General features: G+C 38.1%; 1 protein-coding gene across 1 annotated transcript in view; it reads right to left on the reverse strand.

The window, feature by feature from the left end:
- LOC132096067 (carcinoembryonic antigen-related cell adhesion molecule 5-like) overlaps positions 1-20560 on the reverse strand; it is a 124104-nt gene extending 103544 nt beyond the window's left edge. Inside the window, exons 1-2 of the mRNA XM_059501195.1 lie at positions 20437-20560; positions 10730-10795 (exon numbers count right to left, since the gene is read on the reverse strand). Of these exons, the coding sequence (XP_059357178.1) occupies positions 10730-10795; positions 20437-20467 (97 nt within the window). The 5' untranslated portion in view covers positions 20468-20560. The remainder of the gene's footprint in view (positions 1-10729; positions 10796-20436) is intronic.
- Positions 20561-22656: the final 2096 nt, after the last annotated feature.

Genomic DNA, 22656 nt, shown 5'->3' on the forward strand with positions numbered 1-22656 from the left:
TTCCAGCAATGAATGTATGATTTCAGATCTTTTTTTTACACTGAGGACAATTGAGGGACTCATACACAACTATTTCAAAAGGTAAACACATTTATTGATTTTCAAGAAAGCAACAAAATTTATTAAGAGAGACAGGATGTGAACTACTTGAATGGATGATCAGGGAAAAGTACTATTTTTTTCATCTTCTGAAAATCAGTAATAAAAAAGTATGTAGCTTCTGAAGGGCAGTACTAAATGAACAGATATGATCTTTAAAAAAACAAAAAAAATATTTTACTCATCATCCTGTTCAAAATGTACACCCCCAACTCTTAATGCATTGTTTCCTTCTGGAGCATCAGTGAACAATGCTTTCATCTTTTAAAATAGTTGTGTATGAGTCCTTCATTTTTTCCTCAGAGTGAAAAGATAGATCTCAAAATTATAAGTCATTGTTGGACAGGGGCCTAATATGCAGAAGATGCTGTAAAACCAAACAATTTGTGGGACTTGGAGAATTTTTCTAAAGAACAACAGGGAGTTGAACTGATGTGGACTCATGAAAAACTATCCCAAAACAAAAACAGCTGTGGGTCATCCAGTGTATGTTAACTTTTTAACATTTTTTTTATACATGTATACATTTTCATTTTTATAAAATCAGTAAAGGTAATTATCTATTATGTTAAATTGCGTATTCATGATGGTACTAAATAAATATAGCATACATTATGATCCCTCTTATTTTGTTAAAATGATTATGACAGAGGGGCAAACTCAGTCCTGGGGGTCTACTGTCCTGCAGAGTTTTGCACCAACCCTAATTAAACCGACTTGAAGCTAATCAAAGTGTTCAGGATTACTTGAAGGCTACAGGCAGATGAGTTTGCTCAGGGTTAGCAGAACTCTGCAGGACAGTGGCCCTCCAGGACCGAGTTTTTCTCATCTCTGTGCTAATGGTATGTAAACTTATGAGCATGACAACATCTTCTGTAACTTCTGAAAGGCAGAATTAAATGAAAAAAAAAACATGGCATGGTCCTGATGGTGCCAGAGTTGTAGATTTGTGTTAGTGTCTGTCTGATTGAGATTGCAGTAATCACTGCCCAGACTTTCCAGTTTCCTTTGCAAGTGTATTCATTATTGTGTTTTTCTTTTGGTTAGTATACATTATTTATTGTTTCTTTTCAAAATTATTTTATTTTTTAAACAGTTTAATGATTTACTTGAAGTGTTTGTGTCTGTGTTTGCAAAATATTGAAAATATTTTTCTCAATCTAAATGATGTTGCACTCCTGTTGAGTTTGTTTAATGATATTTGCAGTCCTGTTAAATGTTTGCTGTCTTGCATTTGCTGGAAATTTGGAGTTAATTGGTTAACAGATGTTCAGGAGCAGGGGCACGCCCCAAACAATCACCTGACTTCCTGAAACCTCTATATATATTGGGTCACCTTATACCATACTGCTAGTCTTGTTCTTTCGAAGGACAGATGGACTACCCTGGCCTGGACAGCTCTCTGTTCGTTTTAATGTCACTGGCGACACTTGAGGATCACCTCTCATCGCCTCGATCGCTGTCTCTTTCCGAGCGATCGTGCACATTCTGGGCCACGAGTGTCTACTCCCAGGCTCATCTTGGGAGGATTCTGAGTTGTTCCCAGTCTCCACCCTCTCCATCAGAGAGATCTGCAGGCCAAGATCGCCTTCATTGTTTGCGTGGTGGATGCAGAAACTGAATTTTCGCTCCCCTCGCGAGCCGCTTCTCTTCTCTTCTCTTCTTTGTCAGGTCCCTGGCGGCCTGACAAAGTTTGATGTTTCGCCGTGAAACAGGAAGTTGCTGTAACTCAGGCAAGCAATGTCCGATCTGCCCCAAACTTCACACGTGTGATGGGTGTTCTGCCCTGAACAAACACCCATGACCAAATTCAGTTATAGTCATAGCGCCACCTGCTGGTAACAGGAAGTGACATGGTTAACACAGTTATGGATTCCTTGCAAAATAATAAAAGGCATCAACAAGGGTTAAATAGGCTGGCAAAATTTTATAAGCATGCTAATACATGCTAACAACATTTAGCTAAGTGCTAAAGCATGCTACTAATGCAGTGAAACAGGAAATTGCTGTAACTCAGGCAAGCAATGTCCGATCTGCCCCAAACTTCACACGTGTTATGGGTGTTCTGTCCTGAACAAACGCCCATGACCAAATGCAGTTATAGTCATAGCGCCACCTGCTGGTAACAGGAAGTGACATGGTTAACACAGTTATGGACTCCTGGGAACATATTAAAAAGTGCCAACAAGTGTTAAATAAGCTGGCAACATGCTAGTAACCTACTAATACATGCTAGCAACAATTAGCTAAGTGCTAAAGCATCATATTATTGCAGTGAAACAGGAAGTTGCTGTAAATCAGGCAAGCAATGTCCAATCTGTCCCCAAACTTCACACATGTGATGGGTGTTCTGTCCTGAACAAACACCCATGACCAAATTCAGTAATAGTCATAGCGCCACCTGCTGGTAACAGGAAGTTACATGGTTAACATTGTTATGGACTCCTAGGAACATATTAAAAAGTGTCAACAAGTGTTAAAAAAGGCTGGCAACATGCTAGAAACATGCCAATACATGCTAGCAATACTTAGCTAAATGCTAAAGCATGCTAGTGATGCAGTGAAAAAGGAATTTGCTGTAACTAATGCAAGCAATGTCCGATCTGCCTCAAACTTCAAACGTTTGTCAAGAGTGTTGTCCTGAACACATCAACATGCCCATATTTGATTATATTCATAGTGCCACCTGCTGGCAACAGGAAGTGGCATGTTTAACACTGTTATGGACTCCTTGCAAAATAATAAAAGGCATCAACAAGGGTTAAATAGGCTGGCAAAATTTTATAAGCATGCTAATACATGCTAGCAACATTTAGCTAAGTGCTAAAGCATGCTACTAATGCAGTGAAACAGGAAGTTGCTGTAACTCAGGCAAGCAATGTCTGATCTGCCCCAAACTTCACACGTGTTTTGGGTGTTCTGTCCTGAACAAACACCCATGACCAAATGCAGTTATAGTCATAGCGCCACCTGCTGGTAACAGGAAGTGACATGGTTAACACAGTTATGGACTCCTAGGAACATATTAAAAAGTGCCAACAAGTGTTAAATAAGCTGGCAACATGCTAGTAACCTACTTATACATCCTAGCAACAATTAGCTAAGTGCTAAAGCATCATATTATTGCAGTGAAACAGGAAGTTGCTGTAAATCAGGCAAGCAATGTCCAATCTGTCCCAAAACTTCACACGTGTGATGGGTGTTCTGTCCTGAACAAACACCCATGACCAAATTCAGTAATAGGAAGTTACATGGTTAACATTGTTATGGACTCCTAGGAACATATTACAAAGTGTCAACAAGTGTTAAAAAGGCTGGCAACATGCTAGAAACATACCAATTCATGCTAGCAACACTTAGCTAAATGTTAAAGCATGCTAGTGATGCAGTGAAAAAGGAATTTGCTGTAACTAATGCAAGCAATGTCCGATCTGCCTCAAACTTCAAACGTTTGTCAAGAGTGTTGTCCTGAACACATCAACATGCCCATATTTGATTATATTCATAGTGCCACCTGCTGGCAACAGGAAGTGGCATGTTTAACACTGTTATGGACTCCTTGCAAAATAATAAAAGGCATCAACAAGGGTTAAATAGGCTGGCAAAATTTTATAAGCATGCTAATACATGCTAGCAACATTTAGCTAAGTGCTAAAGCATGCTACTAATGCAGTGAAACAGGAAGTTGCTGTAACTCAGGCAAGCAATGTCTGATCTGCCCCAAACTTCACACGTGTTTTGGGTGTTCTGTCCTGAACAAACACCCATGACCAAATGCAGTTATAGTCATAGCGCCACCTGCTGGTAACAGGAAGTGACATGGTTAACACAGTTATGGACTCCTAGGAACATATTAAAAAGTGCCAACAAGTGTTAAATAAGCTGGCAACATGCTAGTAACCTACTTATACATCCTAGCAACAATTAGCTAAGTGCTAAAGCATCATATTATTGCAGTGAAACAGGAAGTTGCTGTAAATCAGGCAAGCAATGTCCAATCTGTCCCAAAACTTCACACGTGTGATGGGTGTTCTGTCCTGAACAAACACCCATGACCAAATTCAGTAATAGGAAGTTACATGGTTAACATTGTTATGGACTCCTAGGAACATATTACAAAGTGTCAACAAGTGTTAAAAAGGCTGGCAACATGCTAGAAACATACCAATTCATGCTAGCAACACTTAGCTAAATGTTAAAGCATGCTAGTGATGCAGTGAAAAAGGAATTTGCTGTAACTAATGCAAGCAATGTCCGATCTGCCCCAAACTTCACACGTGTGATGGGTGTTCTGTCCTGAACAAACACCCATGACCAAATTCAGTTATAGTCATAGCGCCACCTGCTGGTAACAGGAAGTGACATGGTTAACACCGTTATTGTTATTGTATACCGTTACTTGTCTGATCTGCCCGAAAGTTTGCATGTTTGGTAAGAGTCCTGGCCTGAAGATATTTACATGTCAATACTCTGTTATAATCATAGCGCCACCTGTTGGCAGCAGGAAATGTGGCACAAATATTTTTCTATTTTATAAGCATATGGCCCAACGTTCACTGTTCCTCCTATGGGCACCGGGTGGTGGTGAGCCCGAGTGCGAGGGCCCTTTCATCGCTGCTTGCAGCTTTAATTTTTTTTACATTTATGTTCTGAAAAATATAACAACTTTTAATTTAATTGAATGCAAAAAAATCTTCACATAAACTATAAATTCTATATGCATAAACTATGTAGATTAATCTTTATTCAAGCAATGCCCGCGAACCGCCAATTGAATAGCACTGTCCTATGTCATCCACCTGGAACAGCTCTCACGAAAGTGAGAGAAAAGTTTTTTTTTCTTACAAAAACACATGGATTCACTACAGGAGGCCTTTATTTACCCCCTGGAGCCGTGTGAGGCACTTTTTATTATGGATGGATGCACTTTATTTGACTACTTTTGGACTGTTGAAAAAAACACCCACCTACCTCAATTATAAAGCTTGGAAGTGCAAGGACAATTTATATATATATATATATATATATATATATAATCTGATTGAATTTGTCTGAAAGATGAAAGTCATGCAAACCTACAATGCCATGACGGTGATTAAAACATGAATTTTTGTGGTAACTAACCCTTTAAGAGTCATGCTTTACTCTGGAACATGCAGTGCAACAAACTATCATTTAAAAGGAATATCTCTTTTCACCAAGATACTTTCAGATCATTATTAAAATTTTGGGACAGATTAGACTGAATTTCAAGCAGGCAAAATTGGATTAAGGAAAACATATCCTCGTCGCATTGGTTTGTCACATTTTATGACATTCAGAAATCACATAGAATATCAGTAAAGAAAATAAAGTGCAAAATTTGGCTTTTTGTTTGGTCTGTATTCATAGCTGTTAAACAGATCTGTTCTGACCAGTAGATTGGACTGTAACTTCTAGCTGTCTATTTTCATTGTTTTATCTCTAACAAGCTTTCCAACCAAAATTATATTAATGAATAACACTAAGCGGTATTGATGCACATGATATTAATGGCACACAGTCATTAATTAGAGTGAAACTGTTGCATTAAACCAGGGCCGGCCCGTGGCATAGGCGACATGGCAGCAGCCTAGGGCTCAAAATGACTGGGGGCACAACAGGTTTTTAAGTTTTTTATTTATTTATTTATTTTTGGTCAGAAGTGTGTCCATCATGCGCTCCTACACCCTTAAATAAAGCAAAATTATTTCTGACAGTTAACAATTTTTAGTACTGATCGATCATCAAACTGATTAAAATAATGTTAAAATAAAATAAAAAATAAAAAAATTGACATCAATGAAAGAACATAAGATTTGACAACATACACGGGTAAAGTGTTCCGGCAATTGTTCCCGGGTCGCTAGATTTTGCACTTTCACACTGCCAGTGATTACCCGGGATATGTGCGTGCTTTCACACACAACCCGTAAAGATCCCGTAACGACACGTGACATCAGGGCATGATGTGTATTGAGTCGAAAACGCTAGGCACATTATACTTTCACTGAAGCAAGCGAATGAACTTGGCGTCAGCGCGGAAAGTGAGGAACTAACTGATCTCTGCTTCATTACAGTTTTCCACAGATTTTTTTGTCGCGAATGTTGATCTTCCTTCAAAACAGCCAGTAAAAGAGTCGCGCGATAACGTGCACCATCACTACGACACTACTTCCCAGGATTGAACGCGGCAATGTTACTAGGTCCCCGACCCGGGTTCAATGCCGGAATCAATCGCGGGACATGGTTGCTTTCACACAGAAGGCGACCCGGCAATGTTCCGGCAATTTGCCGGGTCCGACGTGCAGTGTGAACGGGGCTTAGGTTGCTGCTGGAAGAGGTGCTAGCGAGGCCAGTAGGGGGTGCTCACCCTGTGGTCTGTGTGGGTCCTAGTTCCCCAGTGTAGTGATGGGGACACTATACTGTCAACAAGCACCGTCCTTCAGATGAGATGTTAAACCAAGTTCCTGACTCTCTGTGGTCATTAAAAATCACAGGATGTCTCTCAAAAAGAGTAGAGGTGTGACCTCGGCATCCTGGCCAAATTCACCCATTGGCCTCTGACCATCATGGCCTCCTAACAATCCCCATATCTACTGACTGGCTTCATCACTCTGTATCCTCTCCACCAATAAGCTGGTGTGTGGTGGGCCTTCTGGCGCACTATGGCTGCCGTCCCATCATCCAGGTGGATGCTGCACACTGGTGGGGGATGAGGAGATACCCCCTGAATATGTAACGAGCTTTGAGTGCCTAGAAAACCGCTATATAAATATAAGGAATTATTATTATTATTATGTTGGACTAATTTTAACCCTATCTTTATGGGATGATATTAGACTCCAAAGATGATTAAAATATGCATGCACAATTATCCATACTGCACAACTTTTACACATCTTACTAACGACAAACAAATACCTTTTAATTTGAGTCTGTGGAATTCAGGGTTAAATGAATGTGCAGCATTTTTTAAAAAAATACAGACATGTTTGTGAATAAAAATTTTCTGTTCTGTATTACTATATTGAAAGGAGTGAAATTATTTCCTTAGGAAATTTATTATTTGTGAAGCCAAACTCTCGCAATGCAAATGCCAAGCCGCAAAACCATAAAACAATAAAACTGATCTGGTGAGGAGATCTTAAAAGGAAACAAAAAGACACAAAAATGTGTGTTTTCTTCATGGGTGTTTGTAAGGTGCATTGTAGAGCAAAATCTCAAACATTGTCAAGTTGTTTACATTATTTTACCCATTAATTGAATAAAATATAGGAAAATCTTGAGGGAAGCGATGGAGAATTAGTCTTTATTGGTTGGGTTTTTTCATCACAACTAAACCACTCTATTCTCAGAGAAAGCTAGCACTGAAAACTGAAATGTGTGTGTGTGTGTGTGTGTGTGTGTGTGTGTGTGTGTGTGTGTGTACAGTACATGTATATATTATACTTAAGGGGCTCATTAATTAAACACAATTTGGAATTCACATCCACAATTTTTTGTGTTGTGTCATTAGTTGAGTCTTACTTTGTTTAATAATTGTTGCACAAATACTATTATAAAACTGAACATTTCAAAATTATTTATTTAACTTCATAATTTACTATTAATTTATTATTCATTTTCTATTCTGTATTATTCCACCCTTGATATTACATATTCTTCTTGCTTTTATTCATCTATTGTTATTCATTTATTTATGGTATTATACATATTATACATATAATTTGTGCTACTATGTTATTGTACTGTTATACTAGAATTGTACTTTTTATATTATTCTCTTTACTACAAGCATGGCTGGACTGGCCATTGGGCATACCGGGCATTTGCCTGGTGGGCCGACGTGCTTTTTGGGCCGATATATCTCATACTAATACTTTTTTTGTTTTGTTTTTGGTATGCATATAATTAAGGGCGTGCAAAGATGGGTGGTTTATGATCATATAGTGGGCCGGTCTGGGCAAAAATGCCCGGGCCGATTTTTTGTCCCAGTCCAGCCCTGACTACAAGTTGTACTACATATCATTTTTAATATTACATATAGCTTTTACTATATTTTTTACTGTGCACTGTATCAGTGTATAATATTTTACCACTGTAACTGTAAGTTTTACTGGATACATAAAGGGCTATCAATTGCATGTGTTATTGTTTGTTATGGAGTTTCTGTAGACTATAGAGTGCTATCAAAATAAAAAGCAGACTGCTAGTGTGTCACTTATTGATTTCTATTCACTGGTTGTAATACATTTTCTCAATGATGGTAAATTATTAGTGTTTAAAGATGTATTATTTAGATATTTCCTCCAGTATTTCAAAGGGAATGAGCTGTTTTCTGACCTGAAGCACAAGAAAAGCTTGTTGGGGCTGAACACCGAGAAAGCAATGAAACAAATTAATTTCATTTAAAATTACATTCAAGTACAAATGTAAAAAGTACATTCAAATTGCATTACATTTTTATATAACAATTATACTACATTAACATTAGAATTGTAAACCGAAAAAAAAGTGTGAGCTATCACAATTTCTTACGAAAATATATAATTTTCCAAGTCTTAATTTTAACTGCTAGTAGCTCACAAACCTCTGAAATCAGTTGATAATTGTAAATGTTATCATGTTTTTATCCAGAAAAAAAAACAGCTCCCTCTCTTACTTCCAGTCTCACAAACATGGCGGATGCATTGACATATCGAAGCAACAGCTCAAAGAGACCAATGAGTCTTCTAGGTATTTATTATGTCACTGTCTTACAGGGCATCTAGCTTTTTCTGCAGCAGTTTATTTCTGCTACAAAACGAATGATATCGCCAACTACAGGGCACTGAAAGTACTATACCTTGTGCGTTTTGCCCTTACTCACCCAAACTAGTCAACAAGGCTACTTTACATGAATGTGAGTTCCTTAGCAAGTAGTTGTGAATCACAGGTGTTTTATAGGCCAAAACCAGCACATCCAGCACAATTTAAATGTATTTGCAATTTTGAGGTGTTCAGTTTAATTTGAGGTGTTCACTGGCATGTCTCTTTACTAATGCAACTTTGAGCATTTATTTATTATAATTAAAATACTTAAGTACTGTTAAAATCAGATACTCTAAAACTTTTATTCATGTTGTTTTGAAGTTGGTGACTTGTAACCATGGCTGGACTGGCCATTGGGCATACCAGGCAAATGCCCGGTGGGCCGACATGCTTTTTGGGCCGATATATCTCATACTCATCCTTTTTTTTTTTTTTTAAACGGCCCATAAAATTTGTACATCGGCGGCCCATTCGTTTTGTTTTGTTTTGCTTAATTGGCGGCGCTGGGTTTGTGCCGGTGTAATGCATTGGTCAAAGTCAGTGTTAGTTTTTTTTTCTTACAGACCAGCCCATGAAACACGTAGATCAGCGGCCCATTGGCTCTTTTCTTGATTGACACTGGGCTGGCCCAATCACAACTTTAAACGAGTGAGCGAGCGGCAGCAGTGTCAGTGTGTATCTGTAAAAAAAGATGGAGAAGAAACGCAAGGAATGTGCAGATAAATAGCGTGAAAAAATAGAACCAGGCTCTTAAAGCAGACACTGTAAACTGTGTCAAAATATATGTTTTCTGACCTTCATCAGCTCCTGTGGCAGATGATGATAGTGAGGACGGAGGATCAGGAGAGAGATGAGAAAGTGTAGAGCCTGCGGTAGGCTAAGCATAACTGCTTTCAAAACACTTAGGCCATGTCATGAGTGTAGATTATTTCCACATCTGCATAGTTGACGATTACCGCAATTCACTAGAAATTTAAGTTTTCCGCCAAAATAAAAGCTTGATGCAGTTTGCGTCAAAATAAAAGATCATGTGCTTATCTCTTTCAAGAAATAGAAATTATTACAACTAATTAAGAAAGTTTCCTTTATTTTTTTGTGCATTTGTTTTACAAAATATGGCTATTACTGTCATTGGATTAATATTATAACTATTATTATGTATAGGTGTAATGTAAATAGACACTGTAACTAAAAGAGGTTTGATATTTTCTTTGTTTAATTTGCACACTGAATATGGGTTGGAGCTTTTAATTTTGAACTCTCAAAGTGCACCAGATTAATGAATTTAACATTAAAATGCACAAAATTTTCTCACGGGGGGCATGCCCCCGAACCCCCCTAGAAGGACCGAGGACACACCACCATAGTTTTTACAAAAATCCTGTAAGAAACACTGGTATTGCTATGCCAGAGCCGCTTATAGCTTGTTTTAGGATTCACCGCTGTGGAGTATAGTTCAACAGTATTAATATATATCAAATTTTGACTTATTTCATCTGTTAACTCTCACAAGTTCCTATACTCACTCATTACATGGCATTAGTGGTTTTAATGAATAGGAGTTGGTATGCATATAATTAAGGGCGTGCAAAGATGGGTGGTGTTTATGATCATATAGTGGGCCGGTCTGGGCAAAAATGCCCGGGCCGATTTTTTGTCCCAGTCCAGCCCTGCTTGTAACTTGTAATGGAGTCATTTTCACTGTAAGGTATCTGTACTTTTAACTGAAGTATGGTTTTCATGTACTCTTTACATCTCTGCTCAATAGTACATTGAAAAGTTTCAGAATCTGTTTTACCTTGAAAGGTTCCAGTATCGTTTGTTTCACCTTGACTGAGTCCAGAGTAGATGAGGGACATCAGCACTAAAAGCAGGAGAAAAACAGATATGCATTTCCATTGATTAAACACAATGCAGATCACACACTGAAACATGTCTAGAGTTTCACACACAATGATGTCCCATGACACTGAGAGTCTATTCATTGATGGATTCACTTCTGATCAGACGACAGAGAGGCAGTTTGAACCACTGACGTTCAGAACCTAGTTTTTTTCTTAAGGTTTGTCAGTTTTGCCAATTTTGCTCCCTCTTTTTTCATTTTGCTTTCTATTAGTGCAACTATTCACGTTCTACCAATTTTGTATTGTTTCTTCGGTTTGTTTCTCCTGTTTGTGAATGCTTCATTTTTTGTAAAACATGAAAGATGTTAATAGAATATATTGATAATATATAGAATCATGCACGATTCATGCCACTAAAAATCCACTTTTTGTATTAAGGCACTCACACGTTACAACCAAATATTAAGATAAATGTAATTAACATTTCACACTACTGATTCTTCACTGGAACAAATCAAATTACAGACTCAATTAGCTCAAAGTGTTTGAGACACACTCAGCTTCACTTCCTGTTTGTTGACTCCATTGACTCAACAAATTAAATAAATGCTGCGACCCAATGTGTTGACTTATATGCCTTTATGTACTCTTTTGGTGAGGAAAAAGTTCACACTTTTGAGTGTGTAGTAGAAGAGCAGGCAAGCTTTGGGACCTATCGGTAAGCCCCTCCCCTCGAATGCAGATGAGCCAATGGCAGTCGAGCTGAACTCAGACATCTTTAGGTTACAGTGCCATAGACAAACATTGGAAGATCCAGAGCTCTCATCGGTTTGATGGTGTTTATTCTACAAAACTGGAAAAACTATGTGCCTGGGATACTTGAAACACTGATTCCAGGTATCCTGAGAGGATGGACAATGGAATTTATTTTATTCTATTTCCTAAACCCAAACAAAACAGAGCAAAATGTTCTGAAGCATTCACCCCCAAATCCAATGAAGACAACTACTTAAAAATTCTGGTTGTCGTACTCTCATTAAGTTACAATTTTAACCTGCTGAAGCAGAAAGTTAATGTCATCATGAGCTTCAGCAAGGTATTTCTGGCTAAAACTAGAGTCCATGCTAGCGTACAAACATGAATAGCTAACTGTTCTCATGTCATGTACAGTGTAGGTCAAAAACACATAAACTAAGCTCTACATTTCAGTGCCTTTCAATATTAAACTGATTAGATGTAAAGTACTTTAATCTTGCCCTGCGGTGCATAAATACAGGAAGTTGTCATCTGCGATCCGGCTTGCATTGTGATCTGTAAACCCTTGCTTCCAAATTAATCTGGTTACCATATTTATTAGAAAATTGTAAACAGTAAAATTATATTTTTATACAGTATATCTTTCAATGGCATATTTAAGTCCCATTTTGAATGGTGGTCCTTCCGTGTCTAAAATGTATCAAAGACATCTCAGGGCAAGATTTTCACACTGACAGCTGTTATTGTAAGACAGTTAGCAACTCTGTTTGTCTGAGTCATTAACATGGTCACCACCAGTTAAACCACCGGTTGTATCCCTGCGAGCATGAGCTCTTGAAGCTCACACTCTTCTGAAAAGGGAGTCGGGAGCACCAGTTCATTTTCATTTAAAGGGGACAAAACACAAATAAACAGTGTGTTTTGGCTCATACTCTAAAAATGGAAATTTCAACAAGCTATAAAAAAAAATTCTGTGGGGTATTTTGAGATAAAAACTACATATACACACTTCGGGGACATCAGAGAACAATTAAAAATGTTGTATTATACTACAGGGACGTTGAATGCTTGAATCTGATTGGCTGACGAACGTTCTGAGGTGTTACATTATTTTCTGGGAAACGCACAGCGAATGTAGTTCCAGGCAGCTCTACAGACCGCATTACAGTTCCACATCACTCTGCATATTTTAATAACGGTCACACAGTCTGCAGAAAAAAAGTGTTGTCAACGCTACACTGATGATTTTATCAGTTAAGTTTTAACATCAACTTAAAGGCTATACATGACATTTCTCACTAGTGTTGTAATAACAGTGTTGTTTACAGACGCTGCAGCAGAAGAGTGTTTAGGGACACACAGAGGTACGTTAGCATTCACAAAAGCTCTCTCTCTCTTTCACTCTCTCTGTGTATCTGTCGCTCTCACTCTCTTTCTGATAAATTAATAACTGCGTTAGAATGCTATCAATGGCTCAAGCCTCCGTTACCAGATTTAAAATTACGTTTGGGTGCTAGCAAAAGAGGCATTGGATGAGATGCGGAAGAACTAGTCCTACTCACTATAACGATTTAAGTACAAAAACCGTAAGAATCCCTTTAAATAAATCATAGTATAAGTGGAATAATTGACTCCACCATTAAATCCACCATTAAATCCACTTCACGTCGTGGCCGCATCACCACCTCGGGTGTGCATTATTTTTCTAATAATTCGACGGCCCATCGTCAAATATTCCTTACTTAAAGTGTAACTAAACCCCTGCTCAGAGCCTGACTCCACCCACTGACAATATTTGAAAAATGCTGAAAAGTGGGCAGATCACAGCGGAGATAGAGGGGACGAACCTAGGTCGGGGCTGAGCGAGTGCGGCGTGATCCTGAGACTCGCAGTGACGGATTGATTGACAGCTGCTGTCAGAGACGCTAAAATGGAGAGTGACTGTAATGACGCAAGTAGCTTTGCAACAGTGCGATCATTTGAAGTAGAGGACTTTTCTCAGATACCTTCACCTGAAGTGGAGGGTGTCGAGTTGTATGTTCATATCAATTCAAGCCACTGGCTCAAACTGCGATCTTAACTCCCGCACTGCGTCGCTTTTCAGCGCGAGCTGTGTGGAGAAGCCCAGTTCCACCTCCATTGCGTTGGGGAAGCAATCCCGTGTAAAACGCAGTTTGCACACTCAAGCTCTAGGCGGGAACTTGCGGTCTTCCAGGCCAAATGCATGCAACCACTGGCCCTTAATTTTAAAGTCTGCTGGTAAACTATGCAGTCCAGCAGTGCTGTCGCAACCAGCAACACACCTCCGTACCATCCTGACCACTGTACTAAATACAGATAAATCTACGCTAACTTGAAGATCTAAATAACTATATAATTGCTATGCTAAATAGATGCTATATTAGTCTATCCTGGTCGTTACAGTGATTTTGATGGTTTTATACTGCCAAGGGCGTGGTAGCTCGTACCAAGGTGCGTGGTGAGCTGGAAACTGCTTACGTCACATGCCACCGCTTACGTCACTTGCCACCGCAACATCCAATAGGAAAAATCAACTGCAGTAGCCACCGTTCAACCTGAAGAGGGCAGCACTCAGACGTTTGTACACCATATATTGTAGAATTAAAACACTTTATACTCAAATGTCAAAAAAGTTACTCGAATCAATGAACAGCACTAATAAAGCCCCATTCTTATAGATCATTAACTAAAAAAAGTTGGTTTAGGGTTTAGTTACTCTTTAATGCATTTTATGGCACCTCTAAGGAAACTTTTGTCTCGTCTCCCCCCACAATTGGGCGCAATGAGCAAAAAATAAAACATAAAAATAAATAAATTAATTAATGCAGCGCAATAAATGACTTATTCAGTGCAATAAAATATCAATTGTCCAAACATTTTTAGCATAACGTCTAAATTAACATATAAATCAAATAGATCTTAGTAGGGGTGACCCCAAATAGTCGACGATTCGATGCTTCGATTTGAGGAGCCTGATTTGACTACCAATCTCACAGTTGAATATTTGCAGGCTGTTATGATTATGCCATTCTGACTATATGTGAGTGCTCAAATGTCTGATTTCAAATGTCTTATTGGGTTTTCTCCCAATAAGTTAATATGCAGCCTATTATGATAAAGCCGTGAATAAGAATCTAAAAAGAAAGAAGCTTCAAATAAATATTTTAAAGTGTGTGAATAAATCCAACCACCCCTGTAGATTTGTGTTTCACTTTCCAAAATCTGTGACTGACAGAGGAGCATCCTTGCCGCAGGGATTTAAAACTTTACCAAGACTCAAACTGACACAGGCAGAGACAGTGATTTCAAAACATTTCAGCCGGTGTACAGTATATATATTGTGAACATATTATTTACCTGATATAAGATGCATTTGGTTTTGAGTCAAGAACTTCATTGTAATACTACGGTGATATCTCTTCAGCGCACAGCGCGAGCTGGTCAAACTACAATGCAGAATATTAATGACTATGACTGGACTGTCACACACATACCATTATAATGAGAACACCATTATAATAAAACGCTGTGAATTTTTAGAGTTTAGCTACTGTGTTTCTGCACATTGTTTAATGAAGAACGCATCTACAAAAGGAGTTTGCATTCAGAGCCCCGCAGATCAGAAAGAGCTTTATGATATGTTATAGCAGATATGTTCATTTGCATTATGCCTCTTTTTGTAGATAGCCTATAAGTCTTAATATTAATGTCATGTTGTATAAATAATGAAGCGTATTCTACAACCCGAATTCCGGAAAAGTTGGGACGTTTTTTAAATTTTAATAAAATGAAAACTAAAAGACTTTCAAATCACATGAGCCAATATTTTATTCACAATAGAACATAGATAACATAGCAAATGTTTAAACTGAGAAAGTTTACAATTTTATGCACAAAATGAGCTCATTTCTATTTTGATTTCTGCTACAGGTCTCAAAATAGTTGGGACGGGGCATGTTTACCATGGTGTAGCATCTCCTTTTCTTTTCAAAAAAATTTGAAGATCTTTAGCCTGGAGGACACGGCGTCCGTGATTTCCAACAAGAATGTCAAATTTGGACTCGTCTGACCATAAAACACTATTCCACTTTGAAATAGTCCATTTTAAATGAGCCTTGGCCCACAGGACACGACGGCGCTTCTGGACCATGTTCACATATGGCTTCCTTTTTGCATGATAGAGCTTTAGTTGGCATCTGCTGATGGCACGGCGGATTGTGTTTACCGACAGTGGTTTCTGAAAGTATTCCTGGGCCCATTTAGTAATGTCATTGACACAATCATGCCGATGAGTGATGCAGTGTCGTCTGAGAGCCCGAAGACCACGGGCATCCAATAAAGGTCTCCGGCCTTGTCCCTTACGCACAGAGATTTCTCCAGTTTCTCTGAATCTTTTGATGATGTTATGCACTGTAGATGATGAGATTTGCAAAGCCTTTGCAATTTGACGTTGAGGAACATTGTTTTCTTTCACAGATTGGAGAGCCTCTGCCCATCTTTACTTCTGAGAGACTCTGCTTCTCTAAGACAAAGCTTTTATAGGTAATCATGTTACAGACCTGATATCAATTAACTTAATTAATCACTAGATGTTCTCCCAGCTGAATCTTTTCAAAACTGCTTGCTTTTTTAGCCATTTGTTGCCCCCGTGCCAACTTTTTTGAGACCTGTAGCAGGCATTAAATTTTAAATGAGCTAAATAAGTGGATAAAAGTGTAAAATTTCTCAGTTTAAACATTTCCTACGTTATCTATGTTCCATTGTGAATAAAATATTGGCTCATGTGATTTGAAATTCCTTTAGTTTTAATTTTATTAAAATTTAAAAAACGTCCCAACTTTTCCGGAATTTGGGTTGTACATGAAATTATGAGTTTAATCCCATTGATTAAAAACGTGCTATCAAATGCTCACTCTACTGGTCATCTTCAGTGCGCCCAGCTCAAAACAGAAATGCAGAACATTAATAACTACTGTCATATAGGCTAACCTACTTATAATGAGAGCACTATTGTAAAATAGTTGCTGATGTTTAGTGTTAACTATCTTTTAATCAAAACATAAAAACGTTATTACCCCGTTTGTATCTGCGAGGCATTTGTTACACATTTTCCCTGTGTGTTAACATCAGTAATTATGACTGTCGAATGTCTGACTTGATTCAATATATTTTGCCCCGCCCCCAAACATATGATTCGACTATCAGTCGAATATCAGCAAGATTCGAAAATTCCGATTAGACGAAAATCCTTAGTCGGGGACACCCCTAGAATTGAGTTTAACGATTAAAAATTAGCAACAAAACAACATCATGAATTATGCATTGCTTAATACAAAGAGCCAAAGTGCTATTCACACAGATTGCATTTACAAACATAAGAGACACAGTGAAACTGAATAAACCTTCACAAATATGTTTCGTGTTTTCAAAAAGTTAAATTTTTTTTTTACTTTACATACCTAATTAAGATTTTCTCCGCATTGAGCTATTATATTTCTAATATTCTGAATGCATAATGCAGCAGCAGCACATCTCGTGAGTTAGACTAACAAAACATTAAAATGCTACAATATCACTTACATCATTATCACCGCATCTCGCGCACCACTGACAAGGCTCCCAAATGCACACATAACATTCGAGTGTACCGTTTTTGAATTATTTTTTATTCTCTTTAATTCACAATCTTTTCATCACAGACAGGCACACCACTCATTTCAGAATGTATTCGTGAGGTGTCTGCATCACTCGTAGCATGCGTCTATATCATGCACAGTGGCGGCTTGTCAGGGGAGGGAATTTTGAGGTGAAAATGAGAGGAGGACTATTTAAAGATCATAAAATGAATTCATTCATTTCAGTTAATGTCTCACAGCTGTAATACCATAACATGTTACTGAAGTTGGAAAGAGAAGCATTTCTATTGCGAATGTGCCGAATGTGCTGATATAATTACAACAGTTAGATGATAGAGAAGGGGAGGGGGAGGCGAGGGGGAATTGAGAAAATTAAAAAAAAAATTAGCCAATCAGCATTGAGTGTTCACTTTAGGCGCTGAGAAGTGTTGAGAAAAGAAACCTTGTAAAGGAGGCTAGCCTTCCTTCTGGTATATCAACCAATCATAATAGATATAAAAAAGTGATATTAGTTTGAACGTCTTGCGCTGCGCTGATAATGATCCAAGTACTTATGATGAGTAGCGATATTGAATATTTCATCGCCAACAGATTTACCAAGCTGTCATTCAAACAGTATATATACAAGTAATAAAAAAAGGTAGAACACGCCTAAGCTAAATAGAGGCTACAGCAGTTGTGGCTTAAAGGTACAATTTGTAAGATATTTGCAGTAAAATATCCAAAAACCAATAGGCTAGTGTTATATATTTTTTCCAGCTGATTACTAACAATATCTCTAATGTTTTCAACTACTAGAAAATTCCCATTCTAAACAGTGACACGGGGCAGTGTAGTCGCCTGTCAATGACGTTAGTTACCCTTTGTTACCGCCTTTACTGACGTAGACGTACGGACAAATGCGGAAGTAGTGTCTAGCGTCCAGCAAACCACTAGCTTGCTTCAAGAAGTTCCTTATTTACTTCTTCTTGCATGTTTTATGGTGAATTGTGTAACTTATTTATGGAACATAATTACTGTTTACCATCTGCCGCTGGTTCTGTCGACAAGGACAGCTCCCGTAAACGTAAGCGTACGGACCAACCAAACGAGCCAAGAAGAGTTTGGGGCAAGAGGAGAGAAAGAGCAAGGATCAATATCGGTGTTGCATTTTCTAAATGGAGAGAGCTTCACGACAAATTTCAACTAAAAAAAAAAGAGATGCCAATCTCGCTTGTGTTTTACTCGACAGGTGAGTTGTTTTTATTCGTATCTTTACAGAAAATGTATGCTATTATAACGATCAACAAGATTAGTATTATTGGGTATACACGCCAAACGCGGGGCATCGCATTTAAACCCGCACGAGGATGCATCTGATCCATCGTCTGATCGCGTCTTTGCATTAACTTTGTATGTAATCAATTGTTATTGTTTTGGTAGTGCCCCACTCTAGTGGCAGGTCCTACAACCTGCACCTTTAATTAAATAGCACAACAGGCAGCTCTCTTTTAATAGACTTTTAAGGGATGAATGTTTGCTTCAAGTGATAGGCCAGGTAAGTGATATCATATTATCTTGTTGTATGTGTGTCGTTTTCTTTACATTTTCGGACTAAAAGCAACCAAAATGCCATTTTAAAGTGTTTAAGCAAATAATAATAAAAATATTAATAATAATAATTGGCAAGGTTCCCAGACCAATATAATTAGTGTGCCTCCTCTATTTTAAAACCCACGAACTGCCACTGATTGTGCACTATATTGGAAAAATTTTCTATAGTTATTTATGAAAGTGTACCATTGATAAATACCGATACCGTTTTATCGCCCAATCCTGACCTGACCTGCGGGACAACATGGTAATTAACACAAAAAAGATGAGAACGCGCATCCTTTTTTGTTAACAATGCAAAACTTTTGTCCCACAGACAGAACTTTGGGAGAAGCTAAGATTCTTACAAGGGTTAAGATATTTTGAAGACTGACATAACGTCCCTGTTGAAGATTCATTCAATAAATTCTTATCCCAACAAGAGCTCTGGTCAAGCTTACTTATTATATTACTTATTACAGGACAATCTAACAGCTACGAATGCTGTCACTGGGACGGTACATTTTCAGAAGGTACACTTTTCTTCCTTTCAGGTACTAATATGTACTTTTAAGGTACCAATATGGACCCTTTAGTTACAAAGTTGTACCTAAAGGCACCACCCCAGTGACGGCTTTTGAACCTTTATACATACTCGCATAAATGTACACAACAGCACAACAATGGAAGATATTCGCTTAATAGTAGAGCCATTTATAGTGCTGTTCCTGTATGCCTTCAGAACACTTCAGAATATGGGATGATTTGCTTAAGATTATTTTATGACATGTATTGAAACCTTAAAATAAATAAATAAATAAATAAACAACAACAACAATTTACTACCAAGTTTAACTGATTGATTGATTTGTTTGTAATTTATTGTTTTGTCATCAGCAAAAAATAAGGTATTACGGCTTTAGAACCACATCAGGTTGACTAATAATTTACTGAAGTTAGCTACACTATCCCATGGATAAGTTGGGAAGAGGTAAATAAACTACAATCTGAGAGAGAGGAAACAGCAAAATAAGGGCTACAAAAGCACATACTTGTTTTTTTTCTGAGGCCCAATAGCTGAAATTTGCCCTTAAGTCTCAAACTCTGCCCCTGCATCCATTAAAAAGGACGTTGAGACCAATTGGTTAAAAAAAATTAAAAGGTTTCTCAGAAAAAGAGAACTTGGTTCAGATAAAAGCTTGAGTATAATTTTAATTTTGCTTAATGCAATGAAATTCAGTCATTTTAAAGTGTGATTTAAGTGTCCCCACTATATGGACAATTAATTTTCAGTAAGAGGGGCAGAGAGAATGAAACGTGATAGAAAAACTTGCAACTGTGAGCCTCTGATGGAGAGACTAATTAACAATATAATATCATACAACACCAAACTCATAACAACACAAATACATCTGACTTAATTGTCCAGAATATAAATAAGAAGAACTAGTTTCAAAACAAAAGCAAGCGAAAGCACACATCCATCTTTCACATGCAGCACAGATGAATACACGTTCTCTCAAACTCTGTATCTGATCCACACGTAACATATCATCACATTAATCTGAACAAGAGAGATAACAATAAGCACTTAGACCCTCTTACTCACAGCACAGCCATTCTTTTATCTTCAGCTGAATACATTGTATTAAAAGCAAATATTGTAAAATACTTACAGAGTTTGAGAAGCAGTGCGCTGGACCCCATACTGACACTTTAATAGTCAGTTTTAACAGTGCTGTGTGCACTAAAACAGACACTTCCTGTGTTTAAACAGTCGTTTCACACTTCAAGAAGAGACGAGGGAGGAGGAGACAAAACTCTACACAGAAATGCATGAACAAAAAAAGAAAAAAAGACATCCATTCAAAGATATTAGCTACTTTGTAATAAGTTTCTCTACTTGAAAAAGACTGTTTCAAAGTTCTTCCAGTAATTGTTCTCGAACTGCATTATTTTCTTCATTTACAATGCCACAGATAAAGTGGAATCACAATGTGACATCTAATGTTGGCCCGTTCATGTAAAGCAGTGATGTTGATTCAGAACTGAGCTCAATATTCACCACAACAAGATTTAAAATCCTTTTCGTTCTTCCTCTTTAAAAGAAGAGCAGTATATGACAGCGGTTACTTTTAGAAGTGAGAAGTGATGCCACATTCAGGCCTTCCTGAACACAGACAGATGGAATTATAATAAGGGGAAGTCAATGAAAATTGCATGCACATGTTGCTGTGTATCTTTTACCTTTCTGATAGTATTTGGAGGTTTATGAAACTAAAGATGCAGAAAAAGCATAGCTCTCTTCCCCACTTTGTTTAAAACCACAGAGAGAAACCGGTCAGAAGTCAAACCACAACCATCAGCTCAACTCAACTTATTATTCAGGCCTCTTTAACTAAAGACATTTTCTGTCATTTTTTTGCTACAAGCAGCTTCTGAAGTGAGAAATTCACAAACTACCGTGTGTCTTCAATGATGAGCTGGAATAGGCTTGTGCAACACATGCATATATTAGTGATGTTTATTGCTGTAACTCATTAGATTTCATTAGGCCCATTATGGCTACTTTTAGAACCAACTCACGTGACTCACTTCAATGAATGCCTACTACTAAACCACACCAACTGAGAGAAGCGCCTGCAAACTCAGAGAAAAAAAAAAAGAAAAATACAGGTACAAAACCCTGCCATTCCCCAGTTCAGTTATCAGTTGTAAACCTTTTGCATCTTCAAGTTGCATCTATCAATTCCTCAGAAAATGAAGGACCATTAATGCAAACAGTGTATAGACTCATTGTGGTATGTAAACAATAATATTATAACTCGGTCCTAATGCTTTTTCAGTTTTAAATGTATAATTTTTATTACTTCTGAGAATCCGAAAGGTACACATTTTGATTAAAACATGTTATGTGTTAATATAAGTTATGAATAAATCATCTTCTATTACCATTTTGAAATAGATAGACAATAAACAGGAAATGTGGGTCAGTAGCCAGGGGCGTCGGACTGGGGGTAAAACCAGTACTGATTACCAGGGCCCCAAAGGAAGAGAGGGCCCTTGAAAAGTCTGGAATATATATTTTGAAGGGGGGGGGGGGGGGGCATTAGGACTGCCTATGCATAGGGCCCGGGATCTTGTGCAGCGCCCCTGTCAGTAGCATTGAAAAGGTCTACACAGCTTTATACCCTATTCTGTCTAGATTCTGATTGGCTAGCAGGTACGCATGAAAAGCCTTTAATACATACACACAGTTCCATGTCAGTTTAATCACTTTTCTATATTAATGCGCTGCTTTTATTGATGCACGCAAACACACACACGTCACTCACATACAGAGATTGGAAATCACGCGCTGCACACACAGTAACATCCAGGAGCAGGGCCGGATCAACATTATAGCTAGGCGGAGCTGAAGCCCCAGGGACCCGAAGATGGAGGGGGCCTGCGATTGGCTGTGGTGGAATGGAAAAATAGACCATAATTGATTGGCCATCGGGAGCACCCAAACTTTTCCTGGTGGGCCAATCACTGAAAATCCACTATGCCCCCAAATATTAAAGGCAATTCAAAACACATTCTAAATGTTAGAAATGTATTGCTGGAAACTATGTAGTACTGAATTGTGGAATAATCATTTTTCATCATTTTTGTGTTCAGGATTTTTTGAATGATGATGAACTGGAGCCAGTGAACATGGCCCATCCACTAACACTACAGCGGTGTGTTCAGCTTGAAGCAGCACTGCACAGACCGATCAGTGATTGATATTGAAGTACTGCGAGAACTACTGTATAGAGAGCAGTCACTCCTTATGCTCTCAAATCTCTCGCAGTACTTTGATGACAAACAATGGTCTGTCTGTGCAGCGCTGCTTCTAGTCGAATACACCT

The sequence above is a fragment of the Carassius carassius genome, chromosome 2 (genome assembly GCF_963082965.1).
Source record: "Carassius carassius chromosome 2, fCarCar2.1, whole genome shotgun sequence".
Lineage (NCBI taxonomy): Eukaryota > Metazoa > Chordata > Actinopteri > Cypriniformes > Cyprinidae > Carassius > Carassius carassius.